This window comes from Sinohyriopsis cumingii, chromosome 14 (genome assembly GCF_028554795.1).
Source record: "Sinohyriopsis cumingii isolate HCF-2022 chromosome 14, ASM2855479v2, whole genome shotgun sequence".
In the NCBI taxonomy this organism is placed as follows: Eukaryota; Metazoa; Mollusca; class Bivalvia; order Unionida; family Unionidae; genus Sinohyriopsis; species Sinohyriopsis cumingii.
Window position 1 is genome coordinate 2,961,037 of NC_142974.1, and position 23,348 is coordinate 2,984,384.

At 40.8% G+C, this 23,348-nt stretch overlaps 1 protein-coding gene across 5 annotated transcripts in view; it reads right to left on the reverse strand.

Moving 5' to 3' along the window:
* The window catches only part of LOC149783104 (uncharacterized), a 69,848-nt gene that overhangs the window by 13,737 nt on the left and 32,763 nt on the right, over positions 1 to 23,348 (reverse strand). For all 5 annotated transcript variants that reach the window (XR_016413543.1, XM_089931320.1, XM_089931321.1 and 2 more), the window contains 3 exons: positions 22,916 to 22,968; positions 20,921 to 21,037; positions 19,322 to 19,374 (listed from right to left, as the gene is read on the reverse strand). Coding sequence is in view for 4 of the 5 variants with exons in the window: in XM_089931320.1 (XP_089787446.1) it covers positions 19,322 to 19,374; positions 20,921 to 21,037; positions 22,916 to 22,968 (223 nt within the window). In the remaining variant the exon portion in view is untranslated. The remainder of the gene's footprint in view (positions 1 to 19,321; positions 19,375 to 20,920; positions 21,038 to 22,915; positions 22,969 to 23,348) is intronic.

Sequence of the window (23,348 nt, forward strand, 5' to 3'; positions counted from 1 at the left end):
AGTTGATGGGGGGGTGTCCGCGGGTGGATTCTCAGGCCATCCTAGTATGGTTCTTATTGAACTGTTATAAATATCAACCATATACCCCGGTGTGCTTATTTCAATCGTCGACGATAACGTCGGTTCATGAACCGTAATAGCGATTTTTGATTCCTTTCCTGTGATCGATTTTATCCTGCGTTGAAATTCTTTATTGATTTGTTCTATTTGGTATGACCCAGTTGGTATTGTAACCTCCTCCCAGTTTGGGGTCCCATCGGGTTTATTTGTCCGTGCAAAAACCAGCGAGTTATTAGGTTGTTGTCCGTTAAATGCGTCCGCTCGGATATTAGGCCAACTGTGATATACTCGCAATTTTGCCAGCGCTATTTCCTTTACTGGAACCGGTGATGGGAAGTTCACACTGAATTCGGGTTTCGTTGATGTTATCGATATCATACTTGTTTGTACCGGAGTGGTGTTCTCCGCGATCCGCTGAAGTAATTGAGACCCTTCGGGGTTCAGCGACATTATTATTATTCGTTGTTTTTAGTGTCTAATTTTAACAACCAGGTGGTTTCGGCTTCCAGTTGAAAATCCTCGATTTTTGACATCGCGGAGCTATATAACTGGACCATCGTGGAGAATTCAACATCGGATACGAACAAATTATCAATCGATAACGAGATCAACCCGGATAATTTCGAGTATGCGTCGGATACTATTTGATGTTTTACTGTATACTCGTTGAGTTTTTTCTGAAAACACGATGATATCTTCCTAGTGATTGCGTTGGCAACTCCAGCAACTGTTGTCATTGCGGAGACAGCGATTGGAACAGCGATCGGGGTTATCGTGGTCACCGTGGATAAAATAACACCGGCGCCAGCTACTATACCCGACACCGAGTACACGACCGCGTCGATGGCGGTTATTTTACGACGGTATTTTTTTATTTTTACACGGTATTGTTCGGAAAGCGTTTTCAAGTTCGCGGAAAATTCTTTTGCGGTATCGAATCGATATTGATGTGACGTCGGTGATACCTCTGATTCAACTTCCTTGGTGGTCATTTTTATTTTAAAAGAGCTAGTGTTTTTAATTACTTAGATTCGCTGCAAATTCCACATACCATGTAATGTTTGCCCGGGCTAGATTTCTATCAACGGCATAAATTGTAAACTGTTCAGTTGCGTTCTTGTCTATAATTGTTGATATTGTATTGTTAAACCCGGATGAACTCGACGATAATATATTAAACTGCATCATTGAAACCAGTGTCAATCGATAAATGCCCTTAACAGTTGCGGTGATATTTACTGTATTCTGTGTAGGAGTCCAATCGAATGATCCATGCCGAATTGTGTATACTGTGTTGATGATGTTCTCATGAGGGATTTTTATTTTTTCGAATTGCTCTGCTACTCTCGGTAGTCCGTCTTTAATCGCTTCAACATCAGTTTTAATCGTTCCTATTTCCTGTATATGCGTGTCCACATCTTTTTTGTTCGCTGCAACATTAGTTTTGATTGTTTCTATTTCCCGTGTATTCTCGGTTATACTTTTTTTGTTCGCTGCAACATCAAGTTTGATTGTTTCTATTTCATATGTATGCACGTCTATGCCTTTTTTGTTCGCTGCAACATCAGTTTTAATTAATCCTATTCCCCGCCAATATGCGTCTACATTTTTTTTGTTCGCTTCAATATCAGTTTTGATTGTTCCTATTTCCTGTGTATGCGTGTCCATATTATTTATGATCGTTGTAACATCAGTTTTGATTGTTTCTATTTTCCGTCCATGCGAGTCTACATTATTTATGATCGTTGCAACATTAGCGCCGATTATTTCTATTTCCCGTTCATGCGCGTCTACACTCCTTTTGTTCGTTGCAACATCAGTTTTGATTGTTTCTATTTCCTGTCCATACGCAGTGATATCATTTATAGTTATTGTGATTTCATCCGGTTTGGCATTTTTTTTACCAAGGAATTTATCAAAGTTGTCATCGATCCTGTTAACATTTTTTCGTAACGAGGTAAATTGGCCCGACAGCGTCGTAAACTCCAAAATAGTATTTTTTATTGTTGCAAGATTCGGTTCGGTTACCGTCGGGGTTCCAAAAAAACTAGCGGTAGTGAGTTGTATATCGGTGACAGATTTTTTCACCTCGGTGGCAGATTTTTTCACATGCGCGTCAAGTTCGATCACGGATTCATTCAACCTTATAGTACCGTCTCGGATTAATTCTATTATTCTCTCTATCTCCACTATATGTTTACCTGGTCTGAGTCGTCCGTCGCTGGTATACAGCGCGATAGCGTTCTCGGCGGCATCACGCTGTCGTATTAAAACGTCATTCAGTGACACATTACCGGATTTCAATTTACCCTGGCGGTCTTGAAATACAACTATTTCGCCCGGGTCAACACTTGTTAGATTCAACATATCAGCGATTTCATCCTCAATTAGTTTTTTTATGTCGGCGGCGGTCGTTTCCGCGGATTGTTTCAGCGCCGAAACCGGTCGCCCCCAGATATCAATCATTATTATTGTAAATGTTATTCTCTAAAATCCGTTGAGCTTCTACAACCCCACTAGTGTATTCGTTTACAACCACATGAGGTGGTTTCCGCGATGATGAAATCGCCGCGAGTACGTTCAATACCTCACGGCCACATATCGGTGGGTCACTTAATCGCTGTGTTGGCAGCGTGGAATAAAAAACCCGGGCTGAACACGCCCGGGCTGAACACGCCCGGACATACCGCATGAACTCTTTCGGCGGGGCTAACCCGTATGAATCAAAATAGACGATTGCACGCGGATCAATCGCGTACGCAACCCAATGAGTTCCCGCTCCGGAGGACCCATCGAGGTTAATTATGCCTGTTTCAGTATTCCTTGGGGCCGCCGGTAATTGATCCCTCATAAAAACACCTCTGAAGTTTTTTATCGCTAGCGCGTTTGCGGCGCCTATTAAATCAAAATTAGACATGGGAGTCATTGACTCCCGAGTCAATAAACGGTTCCTGGTAGTCTTAGACCCTTTCCCGAGTACCATGAATACGGGGTTCCCGGTAGTCTTAGACCCTTTCCGGCCACGGGTCGTTTTTTTTTGTAGCCTTTCCCGGTTGCCTTCTTCAATGCCATCCCCGCCGCGGTACCAACGGCTCCTAACGCCGCCGCCTTAGCCACTGCTGGTGCGGCCGCGGCAATCAACGCTGGAATCGCAGCTAACAGTGGAAATATCCCACCGGTCCTTTCCATGTTTTTAATTGCTGCGGCTGAAAAATCTATTTGAACACCCTTTTTATTCTTCATCGCATCATTGAAATGTTTTATTTGACGCGCCGTCAACGATATCTTATGATTACCACCCGCCATCTGCGACGGCTTCAGCGTTATTGTGGTCCCGCATTGTTTAGCCGACTTTGATCGTAATTTCTTGACTTGACCATCAGTCAACTCTACACTGACGACACTATACGACATTTTATTGTAAACGCGTTTGTGTTTTCAATTACATGTTTTCCACTGGCGCATCAACGATTCTCATTCGTCCACCAACACCTTCTAGCAGCATTGATTTATCGCTGAGAATGACAGCAACCGCTCTATAATTAACACCACCCGGGGCTATACGAGCTCGGAAGTGTATATCAACGACGGATTGTCTCGTTAAATCAAGATGTTCCAACGAAAAATAATAAATCGGATACAGCTTTTTAAAATCAAGTTGTGATATTTGCAAACCAGTGTCGACGTTTTGATCACGACCCATATACGACAGCAATCGATGATACACACGTGCGATATGGTTGTCGCCGTAATTAAGCTGTATGTCCTCGGATGGTTCCTGTTGTCCGTTTATTCTCAGCGAAACATCCCTGACTCCTAATTGATCAAATATCATATGGCTGTGTTCTTGACTGCCCAATCGTTCCCTATTCTGCAGCGCTATGAATATATGACGCGGGGCTGAAACACCTTGTTTTGATGCCAGGTGCCATGTAAACGTATCGGCGACGTTATCCTCTTTAGCATCAGTTGTTACCGCTAGCCAACTCAACAACGATTTCCCTCCCTGTTCCATAAATGCTAACAATCGTGCTTCCGTGGTAACTGATGGAGTCAGCACCGGCATCCACAATGCCATTTTAGTTAAAATGACTTTACCGGCAGCGACGCCAGCAGCACGCCATATTGCATTGTTATCATCGCCCCTTCGCGTCAGCGCGATTGTATGCTTAGCCCCATAGACAACTTTTCTGACATTTCTGCAGAATCCAAATATGTGATGGAGTGGAATCGCGCATGAAAACTGTCGGCGTGGTCCTTGCAACATTCCTACTCGTGCTGCGAATCCTAGATTGTAATCATTGTTGGTGCTTTTTATAATATTGAAATTAGCGCCTGGTCTTGCTCTGCGGTCTGGATTGGCTGCTTCAGCCTGTGGGTCAGTTGCGGTATTTCTTTCCGCCAGCACGTTGATGTACTGAATATGGTCAGCGTTATTGGTGGTGTCCTTCGCAAACATCATAGATGGGCCCGCCGATCTTGTATAATCATCCGAGTATCTCGCTAACCCAATTATCGTCGTTGCAACATCAACCTCGCGTTCTATTGATTCAATTTCTCGCCCGTCAATAAGATATCTGGCGCTCTCAAATAACGCCATGATACCGTTGTTGACGAAGCCAACTCGAACACGATGGTCATCTGCGTATGGTGCATTATCGGCGGCATTTGTCACGAGTTCTCCCTCGATTTCGATAAACGCTTCACACGGCAAAAAATATTTACTGGTATCTTGGACTTGAAGTTCAATTCGCGATCGTAGGTCGGGTTGCGCTGCATAATAAGAATAAAATTGATAATCACGGACAGAATCATCCCTGCGCACTGGGGCGTCCATATCAAACGCGGGATCAGCGGTTCGCGCAAACATTCTATTATTTATCATGTTGATGTTTTCAATTGCGATTTTTTCGTCGTAAATTCTTTGAATTTAAACCACTCCCCGCTATCGCGTTCATGAGCGCGTTGGTTGCCGCATCGGCGGATGGCGAAGTCGCCAACGACTGAGTCGTCGCCAACGACTCTAGTTTTTCTTCCACGGCGTTATTTATTACTTTACTGACATTTGCAGGCATCACTGTCGTTGATGGCATTACCGGTGGTTTCTGTTTTCTTTTTGAAAATCTCTTGGATTTCACCAACGACATTAGTTTGTCTCGTGCGGCAGAAAACGCCCTTCCGGCAACATCTCCAATAGCGCTGATTCCCTTATCACGAATAACATCAATAGCCTTCATTCCTAATTGTTTGGCTAACGGCGCTACTTTTGGAGCCATTCTTGTAAATAACCCCGCAATGGTGCTACCGAGACCATCTCCATAGTACGCGCGGTAAACAGGCAATCGCGAGTTTACCACGTAGACGAGTACTGGTTTATCGTGGTTGTAGTGTATGATCATCCTTATTAAAAACACCAGTTTTCCAATTAATCATCCACGAGCTCGTCTATGAGCGTTCGATATGCATTAATGTCCATAATACCGCCTGCAAATAACCGCTTGCAAATATCAGCGGCCTCATTGATTATTTCCGGAGAGTTATTTCCGGCTCGTTTTCCTCCGATTAGTACTTCCAGCCGTGATATATCACTGAGAACACTATTAGGACAGGTAACGCCGTAGGATTCTTTACCAACAGAGTATCCTTTTCCTTTTTTTGGTGTTATACTCTTAACTTCCTTGTGGAATGCGTCGTAATCGGATTTACTACGATGTGGTAATGCATCTTTATGTTTACTCGCTAAATACACTATTCTTGCCCAGTCCTTTAACGACTTTATATTTTTCTCGTAACCGCTATTGATATGCTTCTTATCTCGTATGCTCTTAGCAAAATTGTTGGCAGCAAAATTAATTAATTCTTCCCTGTTGCTGAAGCCTCTAATTTCATCTATTGTGCTCTTCTTGAGTACAATACGGGGTATATTCCCCTCTTTTTCTTCCGGTATTTCTTCTTCTGGTGTTTCTTCGGGTATTTCTTCTTCTGGTTCTTTCGCAGTAGCACCTAATTCTTCCTCGTCGGCCATTGTAACATAAGGTTCTTGTGGTTCGGTTATAGCGAGTGGTGGTGGCCTCCGTGTTGTAGCAGCCGCTATTTTTGCAGGGAGTGTTTCTAAAGACCTTTTTGTTTGTTTTGTCTCTGCCGCTATCTTTTCAAGCGCACCAAGAACGGGTACAGTTACCGCCGTAACATCCTTAGTCGCTTTAGTTACCGGGGCAAATAACTGTTCACTTCCAACAGCAAAATCAGTTTGCATTTGTTGTCGCGTTTGAAGTTTCTCTCTCACTCTGTCTCGTAACAATATAAACTTTCTAAGCGCTGCTAGCCGCTCTCTGGCTAGCCGAGTAGTAAGTGATTCACCTACCATTATTGTAAATTGATCCGCAATTTTCTAATTTTCCGCCGAGTGTACCATCGGGGGCTCCACGGAGTTTTCGTCTATAATCCTTCTAATGTTTTTGATCTTACTAGAAATCTCCCGGCGTCGTTCATAAACACGTCCGAGTTTTTTTCGTATTATTTCAACGGCAGTGAATAGTCCAATGAATGCATTTGCGTCATTGTGGTACAGGTTCTCATTAATCGTATGTTGTAATCGTTTTATAAAAAAATTCTCGCGGGCCAGGGTAAAACGCCCCCGTTTCGACTGTTCGTTAATAATCTCATAATCGGATAATATTTTTTCACTGTCGAGACCATCAGATAATTCAATTCCTTGATTTTTTAATTTTGAAATCTCGGCTAATATATTATTGATGTCTTCGATATTCATTATTCTTATAAAACATCTTGTTTTTAAATAAAAAGAAAAATGAAACCCCGTGTATCAATTCCGAAGGTGTTTAATAATTCGTTAGACGTGACCTCGTCAGCGCCATAGGCGCCGGTGACTTCATCACTCGCTGATTTCTGTTATATATGAAAATCGAATTCTATGCCCGGTCTTTTTTGAGATCGCTGAATTCTGTATTCCTTCTGCGACAAATCGTATTGAGGCGATATAAATGTCAAAATATTTTCCTGCCTCATTCATCGACTGAAATATTTTTTCCTCGTGAGTTGTTGTATCAAATGACTTTACGGGTTTTGCTTTCTTTGGGTATTTACCGGTTTGGCCTTTTTTGGTATTCTGACTTTGCGAGATAGCTTGCAAGTTTGTAAGAGAATTATCAGTCTTATTATTATTAATATGATCAATCACAAGCCCATTTTCGATTAATCCGTTGAATGCTTCAAATACAATCCTGTGAACATAATACTTCTTTTTTCCGGCACCAAACATCAAATACCCCTGATTATTTTTCCATCCAACCGGCTTCTTCAGTCTACGATTTCTAACAATGCCGTCGCGAGATGCCTCGTAATTGACGACCAGGGGATGCGGCTGAAATTCTTGGTCCATTTGTATAATAATACTACTTGTCTAATTTATTATTTGGTTTAATTATGAATCTTTCAACGTAGTCTTGGGGGGTTTTAATGACGAAATCGGCGGTGGGGTCAATGACGGCGTTTTTAATTCGCTTGTCATAATAGCGTTTTAGTTCCCTGTATCGCTTTCCGCCACAATTAATACACAACTGCGATTTTCCTCTTACACCGACGTGACAAACCAAGCACGGGAGGGGGCCAAGAGAACCATTACGAACGCTTTGTAAATGATACCCGCAGAATTCACCTCTACATGATTTATTGCACGGGGTTGTCGACCCAATCATCAACCATTTGCAGTGATTCATTATACTATATTCTTTCATTTAAATACTTGTTTTAATTATATGGATGAGTTTGAGAGATTAGCAGTAATTAAGCCCTGGAAAAATATTAAGTTCAATCTCGATAGAGTCCTCAAGGACACACCAAAAGCGTTAATAAACGATAAAACCCTGTTGAATAAAATACGCGATTGTATCAATGAATTCAAACGTGATGGTGCATCTCATAGTTGGTCAACATTTCGAATTGATGGTGTTGTTGATGCTACCATGAACGACAACCGCGCAGCAATGATAATATCACAACTTGACAGGAAAAGGTATTTCTTCAGAGTAAAATTCATTGTCCGGGTGGAATCAGGCGATTGGATCATACGTGATAAATTTGAACCAGTTTTCAGCGACAAGAAAACAGTCACTGTCAGCCGCGACTCCAAGCCGGGGTTGTTAACCGGAATTGACAGACCATACTATGAACGAGCGTATCCTGAAACAGCAGTTGTTTATGGAATATACCCGTTAAATAAGAAACCTGATATCGGAAAACTGAAACCGATGAAACAGTCAACGGGGATAAATTGTGTAGCAGAACGAATAATAGAGCATTTTACAAATGCATGTCGAGGAAACAAATTGACTGATTTACGACGTAGCAAAATCAACCAGTGGGAACTAACCGTAAAAGAGCGTGGAGCGACCATCAGCGACATAGCGAGATTAGAAACATCGCTGAGATTTCCAATAACCGTTACAACGATAACCGGTGAAGTATTACACGAATCAAAGTACAAATCAAAGGGAGCCCCAATCAAAATTATCGATCATAACGAACACGCATGGACGCCCGTGATCACAATATTTCCACGGAATAGAACAGTAAAGTATATACCCGAAGAATTCCTGGGAGAACAATTCTCCAAGGACGGTTTTCTCGCGGAGAGGAAACTATTTGATGCTATTGCTTGTTTGTGTAAAAACGACCCTGTATCAGTGTGGTTACTTCGCAGCGCTGAAAACGATGCGGATACCTTTGATCAGTTTGTAAGGCCAAACGGTGAATTATATCGCACTGAAGCATTTCACAACAGGATGAAAAAAACCGCCACAGAATTTGAGGAGCATGATGAACAACTGCTAACAAATTGTTTTACGATTCCATCGGTTGCGGCTCATGTTGCAGCAAGGAAAAATGCGTGGAGACCAACGCGCAAGGAATTTCTACCGGATGTACAATCCAGTTGTTTGGAATACTATCACGGTGGACTATGGAACACTGAATACAGCCGCGACGCTATGATTTCCGTTGATATGGTTGCCTGTTATCCAGCGAGTTTTCTCGGGTATGGATCCGCCGCTGAGTATTTCAAACGATTTGGACACCCCAGACATGAAATGACTCGTGTTGCTATTAATGGACCACTGCCTGATTTTGATTTAACCGGATTCGCTCGCGTAGTATCATTTGAGTTCGCGGCAGGACTTCATCGCTGTTGCTATATTTGGATCGGTAGACACATGGCGAAAAAGAAGTGGCTGCCAATAGCGCTGCTCCGGTATATGATTGATTGTAAAATGCTAGTTTCGTTGATTGTCAGTGACGCGATTATATCATACCGAGCGCAGACTGAAGTCTGGTTACCAGAACCGGAGCGTCTAGATAGCATAATTGACGAATCCAGAAAACACATCGATGCCGACGAGGAATATATCATGGAATGGTCCAGGAGGATATTTAACCAACGAAACCGCGAGGCAAAAGATCTCGGTAGAAGAATAATTGGTAAGTTCACACAAGGTGGAAGAAACTGCGACTACAAACGATATTGCTCACGGCTGATTATAGATGACGCAGAATATGATTTCGTAATCAAGGACGCAGTGGCAAAAAATAGATACGTGAACTGCAAAACAGCTTTCTTGTCCAATGGAACGAGGTTGGGTACAGTTGTTACCTACAGCGATGGAGACAGCCCAGCATACCCGCATTTGAGGGCGTCTATGCTGGGTTATGCCGCTATCAATTTATTCTCGATGATAAATAGATTCCCCGATACCGCGGTTAGAGTAGCAGTTGATTCGTTTTATATTGACGTAAAGTATAAGGGAAACGTAGCCGAGTTTACTAGTCCGGACGAGAGTTGGGGTACATGGAGAATTAAAAATGAAATACGACGCGATTATTCCCCGTCAGCAGATGTCACCGTTGAGAACAACTACTTACGCGGTGATAAATTGTCAGAATGGTCTAATGCACCATCGTGTTCTGATCCAATTTGTAGACACAAGACGGTTTATTTAAGCGGCTGTGGCGGGTCAGGAAAGACGACTCGGGCAATTGAATTATTTCGAACGCGGGCAAGTATAATCGTGCTTACACCGACCCATAGACTAGCGCGAGAGATAAAACAACGAAATGTTGACGCCGTTACTTATCACAGCTTTTTTCGATACAGCGGCGGTGAGTGGACCCCTGATCGAATGGGTGAAAAATTTATTCCCGATATTATCATCTGGGATGAGATATGTACTGTTTCGTTAGATACTTTACAAATGTTTCTTGAGTGGTTGCTGCGCGCGAATACAGCGGTAATCATGTGTGGCGACCATGGCCAACCACCACCATTTGTCGGCGAGGGTCCACATGATTGGTTAAGGGGTTTTGTGGACTATTATGAAGAAACCGATACTGATTACCGAGCACTTGATGAACAACTGCGCGAGGTTAAAAAACTAATCAGATTACAGCCGGATAGAGTTCAGTGTGAAATAATCCGCGAGGTAATTCCGGAAACGCCGTTGAATGAATTCTGGGAAACATGGAGACCAAACGATTTAATTGTAGCGAGTAGAAAGATAGTCAGAGACACACTTCAGCGGAAGTTGTTTACGTTGCATAAGGAAAAGTTTCCAACGCGTCCAGTACCGTTATGTTATAGACCCGCGGACACACGGCGGCAGAACATTGAAGTTGAAATTCCAGCCCCGACAGCGTCGGGGACAAAAAAACAAATTCTCGTGCTGAATGATATCGTGCTCGTTGATATCGGTGTCGTCGAGGACGCGCTACGTGCTGATAAATCCCCGTGGACGCTAGGATACGCAACGACAATACACTCCTCGCAGGGATTAACCATCACGGATACAATTGTTTGGATAGTTGATAATCGCATCGAATGGTCAAATATAGTCTATCTTGCAGTGTCCCGAGTACGGAGAATGAATCAGCTTCGAAGAATTGTTGTTGACGGAGCCGGTGACGAAGCCGGCGACAAGGTCACCATCGATACAAGCGTCATTGATAGAAAACTCTCGGGTTACCGCCAACAGGATAAAAAAAAACAGCGGCGTTTTGATATTGATGCCGAATTAATAATCTCGCTACGACAACAACAGAATAATCACTGCGCGAGTTGCAATTGTATAATGAGTTGGCGTTATTCGGATAAAGACACTCGCCAATTTACCGTGGATAGGATCGATAACAGTCTCGGTCATGTCAAAAACAATGTGAGGTTGACCTGTCTTGAGTGCAATAGACGCAACGGCGCTAGTTAAGACCACGTGGGGGTAATTGAGTATCGTTAGGTATCACTTGTAGTTGCTCGCGTGTAAATCCGCGCTGAGGAGCAGTTGAATCCAGTCTGTAGATCGGTGGTCTACCAGTTGATCGTGTTATCGTTGATATGTTATGTGTGGTAACACTCCAAATAGGATCGGTAGCCCTTTTTTTACCGCCTTCAAGCTCTCCTGGTTCATATAGATATCTCACGGTGACATTGCCGAGAATCGGCTTGGAAACGCTATTTATTTTTGATTTTCCGGGTATATACTCGTATTTAATCGCGTCGCTGGGCTTCATGTTGATTGCTCGGGTAATCTCGTTATTTAACGCTGCAATTACACCTGGCAACCTTTTAACCCATTCACGAGATCGTTTTTCTTGGATGAATTCCTTCGCGTACTGATATCCAAATAACCGTTCAGCGAGAGTCCGATTGAATCGTTCAACAATTGCCTGATCACGATGTAGCGCAGTATGACCTCGTCGTATCGCGACGCTATGATGTTTCAGCGTTGATAAAACAGCGCCGCGAAATTCACTACCGGGATCAACTTGTAATAGATTTGGCCAGCGCAGAGGGCCTCTTCGATAAATTCTTTCAAACGCAGCGGCTACTTCAGTTGCCGACTTTGTTTTTAACGGCTCCGCTTGTTTGTATTGACTCGCAACATCAACTACGGTTAGCGCGTATTTGTAACCGTTGTCATGCGGCAAAAATAGTATATCAGCCTGATGAACTTCATTAGGTACGCTGACATCAAAGCGCGAGAAGTTGATTTGTTTAGGCGGTGGTAGATAGATTTGCCATATAGCCTGTTTGGATAACCAATTAGCCGCAGTGGTCTTTGTTACCTTTGCAGCGCTTGCAAGCTTACCAATTGCGGCCTTCCCCTTCCAGTATCCTCTCGGAGAATAATAGATGGATTCCATGTTGTTATTAATTACCAGCGCCCATCATTAATTTACCTTTCATAGCCGATTTTACCAACCATGAGGCCAATTTTTCTTTGACGGATTTATCAGGAATAGCATTTAATGCGTGAATTAATTTTACATCCGCGATATGACGCTGTTGCAGATCGCTACTTTTGTAAGCAACATCATGAGCATGACACGCCTTATCGATAGCGTTTATTGGATACTCACCGGGTTTGGGCTGATTTTGATCATCGAGTCTAATATCTAATCGTGTTCCGGGGCCACAGTAGTTATATCCTGGGAGGTGTTTTTCTCCTGGATACTTTGCCCACGGTGTTCCGGGGAGTTTTGCCAATTTGGCTGCGATGTCACCTCCTCGCTTTTTTTTAAAACATCTCCGGGTCTAATAGAAATAAATCTAAATTTCTTTGTACCGCATTGTACACACTTACCAGTAAGCGCCGATCTGTTATTTCTTGTTGTAGCGGTTGTCATATCATTTGTGCCAGTACGTACTCTACACTTCACACAATATAGATCCATAATTTATGTATAGAAATATGAATATAATTGATTTTTCGGCGACTAAAACAAGAGAACCAGTTAAGCATGTTGCAGCGTTACCAAACTCGATCCGGATGATTATCATCGGACCATCTGGATCCGGCAAGACGCAATTGTTACTCAATTTAATAATGAGATGGATGAAGTGGGATAAGTTGTATTTGGTTGCTCCTAGCGTAGATGATCAACGATGCTACGAGGTGTTGAAAGATTTCAACGAGAATGCATCAGCGATCGCTAAAAAAAATGTCATCGAGTTTATTACAGATATCAATGATGCACCGGGTATTGATGATATTGATGGCGACGTTAACAATCTAGTCGTGTACGATGATGTTATGTTAGACAATCAAAAAAACCCAGCTAGGATATTTTCCAGAGGCAGGCATAAGAACACTGACGTGATATATGTCACTCAACGATACACTCAGATTCCAAAAGTAATTAGAGACAACTGTAATATTCTTGCTGTGTTCAACGGCGTTGATACACACACGCTACGAAATATTTGGCAGACATGGTGCGGCGGTGACATGGACTTTAATGTTTTTCGAAACTTTTTTAGTCATGCTCAGTCGACCCCACATGGATTCGTAACGATAAATTTACATGATCCTCGGACACGATATCGTATCGGACTTGACCAAATATTCGGTTAGTTGTAAATAATTTTCATTGTAAATAACCACTTAGCAGCAGAGGGGGCGATGACATCGACGCGGTCGTCGATGTGCTTACCGGACGCTGACGACGCTGGGGATCGGCGCGCAGAAGGTGTTAATTAAACCAAATGACGATTGGACGATCCCCCAACGACGTCGTCGTTTTTTTTTTTACCAGGCGCTGACGACACTAGATCGTTGAGTGCAGAAAGTATTAATTAAGCAAAATAACGATTGGACAAAATGTCCGATTCGCCCCCCCTGCTGCTCAGCTATCGTATTGACAAAACGAAATATCTCAATACCTGCAATTATGCAAATCTGCAATCATTTGGCTGAGCATGCCACTGATCTTTTAAACGTTGCATGATGATGATAATATTTCGAAAAGTTAATACGTCTATAGTGTTATGTGCATAACATTAAGTCCGAGATAGCAACGAAAATGAAATGTAAAACTTATAACAGTGTAATTCTATATGTAGTTTCTTTTCTTCATATGACGCATGTATTTATGCATATATATACTTGTTTGCGCGTATGCGTGCGTGCATGCATTTATCTATGACTGACTGTCTAAATGACTTAGTAACCTCTACAACAAAGAGTATATCAGGTTGCTAAGATACATATTATACATATCATAGAATTATGAGACACATCATAGACGAGAACGCAAGCATGATATATACATCGTTAACTAATGCGTTTACAAAATGAGATATATAAATATAGAAAACCATATAGAAATCTCTTGGAAATAAACATAAACAAATACATAAACAAATACATAAACGCACACACAAACAGCTGTCAGACAACAAAATTTGCGGATATGACAAGAAGACTTTGGCCTTTAATTGTTTATATTTAATGTTAATTTACTACTTACTTTTAATATCATGTTAGGGCATGTTAGTTGATAGTAGGGCACACATTTTATTGTAGAATGAAGCTATGCTGTTTGCGGTCACCAACATGAGCCTATCTGATACGTCATCGTCAATAGACGACATGCAGTCAACCCTGCTTCCAAGAAGTGTCTCCAACAATATATCGTCTTCTTGATTGAATAAGTTAACCCCGTCTCTCACTTCTAAAGAGTCAATCACTCTCTCAAAGAAAACATTTCGTTCCTCAAGCAGCATTTCGCAGCCTAAAATAAGATGTTTCGCTCTGTCGTCAGTCTCTTTTCCACAGAGTTTGCATACCATAACTTTACCAACAGGCATGATATATAGTTTCATTACTTCAGAGAGAGGCCATAACATGGATGGATATTTACGCCCAAGAAACCATATATTACTTGGTTTTAAGTCCAAATGAATGTTTCTGAAGTGAATTAAATCATCCCTTAGTTCCATATTTGCTCTCCAGGTAGTTTCTTCATGGTTTTGGATAATATCAGTAATATGTCGATTCCAGATGAGTTTTTCTTCAGTTTGTACTCTTTCTGCATAGTCTAAAAGAACATTTCCCATACCATATTTCTTAGTTATTCTGTCAATATCAGGTATAAATCCCGTCTGTTTTAGCGGGTTGTTCAGATACTGACATAGGCGCATAATGAAAATCTTTTTCCAGATAAAAGTCCAATCGCCCTTACATAATCGGTTGAAAAGGAGCAATTTCATCCTATCTATGTATGCTTCCATTGACCAGAGTCCTAAGGTACTACTTGTTGCCTCCGTAGGCGAATATTTATCGAAAGCTTGCATACGTCGCGCTGCATATCTCTGGCATAACTCAAGTTCTTCTATATTTGAGTTTGTGATACCTGACCATAGTTCACATCCATATAGGACCGAGGGTAGAATAATTCTTTTCCAAATCTTCAGACTTGTTAGAGGGTTCATTCCTCCATCTCTGATACCAATAAAATATAAAGAGTTTAACAAGTGTTTGCCTTTATCACATGCTTCTTTTATCGCGTCGTTTGGTTTTAAGTTGTATTTTAGAGGTATGCCGGCATACTTCTTACTTTTGACTGCCGGAATTGGAGATTTGTCGAGCATAAAAGAAGGTATACCAGTCGTTCTTTTGTTAGTAAACAAGATGGTGCAACTTTTATCTGCATTATATCTTAATCTCCACCTTTTCGCATAGTCGGAAATTGTATCTAGCAGCTGTTGCATTGAATGACGCGAGTTAGACATTACAGTTGTGTCATCTGCTAATAAGACACAAGGCAGGTGGAGATCAACAAGATTTAGACCTCGCAAAGTGTGATCTAATTCCGTGATCAAATCATCTATCATTACAAGAAAGAACCAGGCAGACAAGATACGGCCCTGTCCTACACCCTGCATAATATCGAAGCGTTTGGACAGCTTGCCCGCATATAAAACAGAGCTTGTTACTCTCTCAAACGAATCTTTCATGATGCGCCAGGTCTTCCCTTTGATGCCAAGTCTGTACAACTTGTAGAATAACTCGTTATGCCAAACTGTGTTGAAGGCTTTAGCATTATCAAGAAATGTAGCATAGACAGGAGTATTTTTATCCAAATAGTAGCATATAGATTCTTTGATACAGAACGCTGCAGTGATACTACCGCAATTATTTCTAAAACCCTGTTGCAACGGATTTGGAAAAGAAATCTGTTTAGAAAATATAAGTAGTCTACTATATATAATTTGTTCTAGAACTTTCTGAAGCACTGGAATTATAGTTATATCGCGGTAATTATTCATATCTAATTTGTTCTTTCCCCCTCCTTTGAATATTGGTATAACCAAACCTTGTTTAAAGTGGCACGGGTACTTCTCGGCCTCGTACACTTTTGTGAATATAATTTCAAGTAATTGTACACTGCTTGGAGGGTCCGCAAACAGTAAATGCTCAGCAACAATACCGTCGTGGCCACATGCCTTATCTTTATTGAGAGAGCTAATTGCACTACTGATTTCGTCTCAAGTGGGGATTTTATCAACAAGTTCATCAAAGTGTGAATAGGTTTCTTTAGTTTGTTTTCTGACCTCTGCTAAGACCATCTGGTAATGATTTTCATCGTACAGATAAGTATTGTCAGGCAGTGATAAACTGGAGAAATGATTTGCCCATAACTCTCTAATAGAGTCGTGATCGCGTACAATTTTTCCGTTTGATTCGATTTCGTGAATGTAATCGCGTTTATTTCTTTTATTCCGTATAAACTTATAGAAAGTAGAAATATCGAGCTCTGCAGCCTTTTCAAGCTCACTAAATTGTTCTCTATCGTATATTTCTTTAGCTTTCAATAATTCTTTTGCAAACAATTTCTTCGCTTTCTTATAGTTCGCATATGATATATATTCCCAACCTCTTGGCCTACCATTAGAAATCCATACCCTGCGTTTCAGCCGCATTTCCGTGTGAAACTTTTTTACGTTTAATAGTTTCCAATAGGGGTTAGCGTATGGGCAAAACCTCTTTATGGGGAGAAACCTAGATGCTGCTTCATGTAAAATCTTTACTGTGTCTTGAATAATAATTTCAATATCGACATTCGTCGCTAATTCTGCTTTATGCATTTGCGCTAACAATTCGTTGCGTGTTGCTTCCTTATATCTATTCATTTGTTCTGCTGAGGCTTTCTTCCAATTTATGGAATGAATGATATGCTCGTCAGCCATTGTTGCCTTATGTACTAAAGGTGTGACCAACTCTATTTTTACAGGAAGATGATCTGAAATGTTCAAAGGATGATCATCTATTATTTCTGCCTTAACCACTAAATCGAATTTACTTTTTTGCAACAGTATATGGTCTATCAAAGATTTTGATTTGCCATCGGTTGAGAAAAAAGTAAAATCTGGCCCTTCACAAATGGATTGACTATTAACAGATATTAAATGTCTATCGCTCAGAAACTTTTCCAGAATAGTGCCTCTAGCGTTTGATGTTAAACAATTTGCTTTGGAGCTAAACAGTGAACTTAGCTGACCATTGAAGTCTCCGGCAAGTACGGGAATGCCTTCTTTGCAGAAAATATCAAACTGATCCTTTAGTTCTTCTATTGTTATGTATGTAATGGGCTTTCTGCTTTCTACTTAACATTATTCACCCTGATGTATGTATGTAATAGGCTTTCTACTTAACATCATTCACACTGATGTATGTATGTAATGGGCTTTCTACTTAACATCATTCACCCTGATGTATGTATGTAATGGGCTTTCTACTTAACATCATTCACACTGATGTATGTATGTAATTGTATGTATGTAATAGGCTTTCTACTTAACATCATTCACCCTGATGTATGTATGTAATAGGCTTTCTACTTAACATCATTCACACTGATGTATGTATGTAATGGGCTTTCTACTTAACATCATTCACCCTGATGTATGTATGTAATTGTATGTATGTAATAGGCTTTCTACTTAACATCATTCACCCTGATGTATGTATGTAATAGGCTTTCTACTTAACATCATTCACACTGATGTATGTATGTAATGGGCTTTCTACTTAACATCATTCACACTGATGTATGCATGTGATGGGCTTTCTGCCTAACATTATTCACACTGATGTATGTATGTAATGGGCTTTCTGCCTAACATCATTCACCCTGATGTATGTATGTAATGGGCTTTCTACTTAACATCATTCACACTGATGTATGTATGTGATGGGCTTTCTACTTAACATCATTCACACTGATGTATCTATGTGATGGGCTTTCTGCCTAACATTATTCACCCTGATGTATGTATGTAATGGGCTTTCTGCCTAACATTATTCACACTGATGTATGTATGTAATAGGCTTTCTACTTAACATCATTCACACTGATGTATGTATGTAATGGGCTTTCTACTTAACATCATTCACACTGATGTATGTATGTGATGGGCTTTCTGCCTAACATCATTCACCCTGATGTATGTATGTAATGGGCTTTCTACTTAACATTATTCACACTGATGTATGTATGTAATGGGCTTTCTGCCTAACATCATTCACCCTGATGTATGTATGTAATGGGCTTTCTACTTAACATCATTCACACTGATGTATGTATGTAATGGGCTTTCTACTTAACATCATTCACACTGATGTATGTATGTGATGGGCTTTCTGCCTAACATCATTCACCCTGACGTATGTATGTAATGGGCTTTCTACTTAACATTATTCACACTGATGTATGTATGTAATGGGCTTTCTGCCTAACATCATTCACCCTGATGTATGTATGTAATGGGCTTTCTGCCTAACATCATTCACCCTGATGTATGTATGTAATGGGCTTTCTACTTAACATTATTCACACTGATGTATGTATGTAATGGGCTTTCTGCCTAACATCATTCACCCTGATGTATGTATGTAATGGGCTTTCTACTTAACATCATTCACACTGATGTATGTATGTAATGGGCTTTCTACTTAACATCATTCACACTGATGTATGTATGTGATGGGCTTTCTGCCTAACATCATTCACCCTGACGTATGTATGTAATGGGCTTTCTACTTAACATTATTCACACTGATGTATGTATGTAATGGGCTTTCTGCCTAACATCATTCACCCTGATGTATGTATGTAATGGGCTTTCTACTTAACATCATTCACACTGATGTATGTATGTAATGGGCTTTCTACTTAACATCATTCACACTGATATATGTATGTGATGGGCTTTCTGCCTAACATCATTCACCCTGATGTATGTATGTAATGGGCTTTCTACTTAACATCATTCACACTGATGTATGTATGTGATGGGCTTTCTGCCTAACATTATTCACACTGATGTATGTATGTAATAGGCTTTCTACTTAAACAGGTGTGAGGCAAGATAGAACTCCTAGCACAGCATAGCATAAACCAGACTAGCACTTACCGAAGGTTTGCAAGTTCTGCTGTGAGGTCATCTTTCTTGGATAACTTCTTCTCCTGTAAATCAGAGACCAGATTTGAATTTGTAAAACATATATGCCCCCAATGCACACAATTTTTTTATAACAATGTTAACAAGTTTAGAAAAATGTGAGCAACTGCTACAATGGCATAAAAAAATCTTGTCAGGTCATCTACACAAGTTTATGAACATGTAAAACCAAAAATTTCTTTTATCTTATGGGGATTTTCTTTCATCATGCAAGCAAAGTTTTCAGGAAACAAGCTCAAGTCCCAAAAATAATAAATGGTCTAAAACCTGAAAAGCTGTTGTAATGGCCTGAAACACTGTTGTAATGGCCTGAAAGATTGCTCACATACAGGCCATCTACGTATGTTTGCAAATGTGCAAGCCTAATTTCATTGCTATGCTTAGCAGTGTGAGCTATCATTACAAAACAGATGGTCAGACAAGGCAGTCAATATGCACCCACCCCACTTCAAGCAAAAGGGATATAAATAGTTGCTGTTGTTGTTGTGGGGTTTAACTCCATTTTTCTGCACACGATAGGCTATACATGGCGGCCAGTATTAATGGTGGGATATAAATAGAACTCCACTTTAAAACGGAGGAAAATCATGTCTGTAAATCAAATTTGCAAAACTTTAACTGAGCTCATTCTGTATTATTCCTCATTCCTCAAGTCAGCAACACCAACAATGTCAGAAGGGCCCAATTTTCATTTAAAACCAACACCCAAGTATACTGCTGACAACCAAGTTAAAATGACTTTATTAAGTAGTGATAACGAGATTTTCAAACTTGTTGCTATGGTGTCCATACTTTATGTCCAATCCCGATTTTCGTTTAGGACCAACCACTGATCATATAAGTGTTTAAGTAAAACCCTATGTTGATATGAGCATCTACTGAGGATAAGATGCAATAATAAGATGTTCAAGATGGCAAGTTGTGTCTATAACGGCTGTCAGAGTGACAGCATTTATTTTGATATGATGATGGCAAGTTGTGGCTATAATGGCTGTCAGAGTGGCAGCATTTATTTTGATATGATGATGGCAAGTTATGGCTATAATGGCTGTCTGAGTGGCAGCATTTATTTTGATATGATGATGGCAAGCTGTGGCTGTCTGTATGGCAGCATGTATTTTGATATGACCATCCACTGAGGATAAGATGCAATAATAAGATGGCTGCTGCAGTATCATAATGGATGTCCAAGCCATGCAATTTTCATTTAGGACCAACCAAAATGACAATAAGTCTTTTGGTGAAAACCCCTTGTTGTTACAACTTTCCATTCTGGGATGGATAGTAATAAAATAGGTATCAAGATCACTTGGAGGATTTAACTGAGCACTTTGGACATTTGGTTGGATTTTTGTCACTATTCTGTTTAGCAGTACTTGGTGTCTGTTGTGTGTGCAAATGATGCAGAGTGTATCAGGATGAAACACAAAGAATGACACGAATCCACAATAAATATAGTATCCTTCAATATATTAAACATTTCTCAAAATCTTGCTTCTCACTCATGAAACACAATAATTGTTTCAAACATACTCCTGCCTAAGCATTTACCTCCTCTGTGGTGAGGCTGTACCCCTCTCGCAGATTCTGTTCAAGAATCTCAATCTGTCTAGGCTTCTTCTGGATTCTCTTTGTATTTCGGTTCTTAGCATCTTCAAAAGCTTCACTCTGTTATAAAAAAAACACATTATGTAAATAATAATGGCATAATGGTTGGTAACAAAATAGCCTCCATTATACCAGACCTCAACATTGCCATTCAGCATCCCCAATGTCTCTTAGATTGCCATTCAGTAACCCCAATGTCCCCTTAGATTGCCTATCAGTAACCCCAACGTCCTCTTAGATTGCCATTCAGTAACCCCAATGTCCCCTTAGACTGCCATTCAGTAACCCCAATGTCCCCTTAGATTGCCATTCAGTACCACAATGTCCCCTTACATTGCCATTCAGTAACCCCAATGTCCCCTTAGATTGCCATTCAGTACCACAATGTCCCCTTAGATTGCCATTCAGTACCACAATGTCCCCTTAGATTGCCAGTCAGTACCACAATGTCCCCTTAGATTGCCATTCAGTAACCCCAATGTCCCCTTAGATTGCCATTCAGTAACCCCAATGTAATCTGCCCCATAGGACACCACAGCCTTTTTATACTGCCGTCTTCTAATGCCTGTCAGTATACACCCCTATCCCTCTCCTAATGTCCCCAGTACACTCCCACCTCTTCAAACATCACTTAGTACACCCCTGTCCCTCTTCTAATGTCCCCCAGTACACCTGTCCCTCTTCTAATGTCACTCAGTACACCAGTACCTCTTCCAATGCTCCTCAGTGTACACCCGTCCCTCAATATATCACTGCCCCTCTCTTGATGCCCCTCAGTGTACACCAAACCCTCTTTTATAGCCCCTTTTCATACCAATGTTCCTCTTATGATTCCTCTCAGTACACCAGTCCCCCTTCTAATACCCCTCAGTACAGTGTCACTTCTTAAGTCTTGCAATACACCTGTGTCTCTTCAAAGTCCTCTCAGAACACCCATCTCTCTTCTAAATCCTCTCAGTACACCCATCTCTCTTCTAAATCCTCTCAGCATACCACTATCTCTCAGTATACCCATCTCACTCCTAAAGCCTCTCAGAACAACCCTATCTCTCTTCTACTGCCTCTCAGAACAACCCTATCTCTCTTCAATAGCCTCTCAGAACAACCCTATCTCTCTTCAATAGCCTCTCAGTACACCCATCTCTTTTCTAAAGCCTCGCAATACACTTGTCTCTCAGTGGTTAAAGCATCTGCCTCAGATGTGGCAGGTTGTGGGTTCAATCCCTGGCAGAGTCATACCAAAAACTTATAAAAATGGGACTAACATCTGCCTTGCTTGACACTCAGCATCAAGAGATTAGTGTTAGGACTGGTCGGTCTGGTGTCAGGATAATGTGACTGGGTGGGACATCATGCTACATGTCTGCGGCATGATGCCCTAGTGCTAGACATCACTATAAACTGCCACACTGCAGACATCGTAGCAATATGACTGAAAAATTGTTAAAGCTACATTAAAAATCCAAATCACACACACTTGTCTCTCTCCTAAAGCCTTGCAGTACTCATCTTTCTTCTGAAGCCTCTCAGTTCACCATCTCTCTCCTAAAGCCCTCAGTACACTCGTCTCTCTCCTAAAGCCTCTCATCTCTCTTCTAAAGTCTCTCATTACACTCATCTTTCTCCTAAGGCCTCTCAGCACTCTCGTCTCTCTTCTAAAGCCTCTCAGGATAGCTCAGTCTCTCTTGTAATATTGATCCTGTTGTCTGAATTTTGCTTCATCATTGCTACTTATACCACCTAATTTTAATGCTTGCCTAAGATATAACATGACTTCACACCAACAACAATAAGAAGAAGAAGAAGAAGGAGAAGAAGAAAAAGAAAATTAATTTACACTGAGACAACACTATACACACTAATCCATGCAACCAAATAATGGAATGCATTATTATTTATGCTGCATACTTAAGTTGGGAAAGTATGACGGATATTTACTTCATTAACGGATTGATTAGGTTCTTCAGCTGGACTATCCGTGGAGGTCTCATCTGCAATGAGATAAAAGCCAAACAGAATTATGCCTGCTATAGAATCTGTGCTTATAACTTGAGGGTCCAGTGGAACTCAGTTGGCAAATCAGCAATACATAGCAATCTATCAGCAATGCATAGAAATCTATCAGCAACACACAGAAATCTATCAACAGCAATACATATAAATCTATCAGCAATACACAGAAATCTATCAAATACATAGCAATCTATCAGCAACACAGAAATCTATCATTAATACATAGAAATCTACCAGCAATACATAGCAATCTATCAACAATACATAGAAACCTATCAGCAATAAATAGAAATCTACCAGCAATACATAGTAATCTACCAGCAATACATAGAAATCTATCTATCATCAATACATAGAA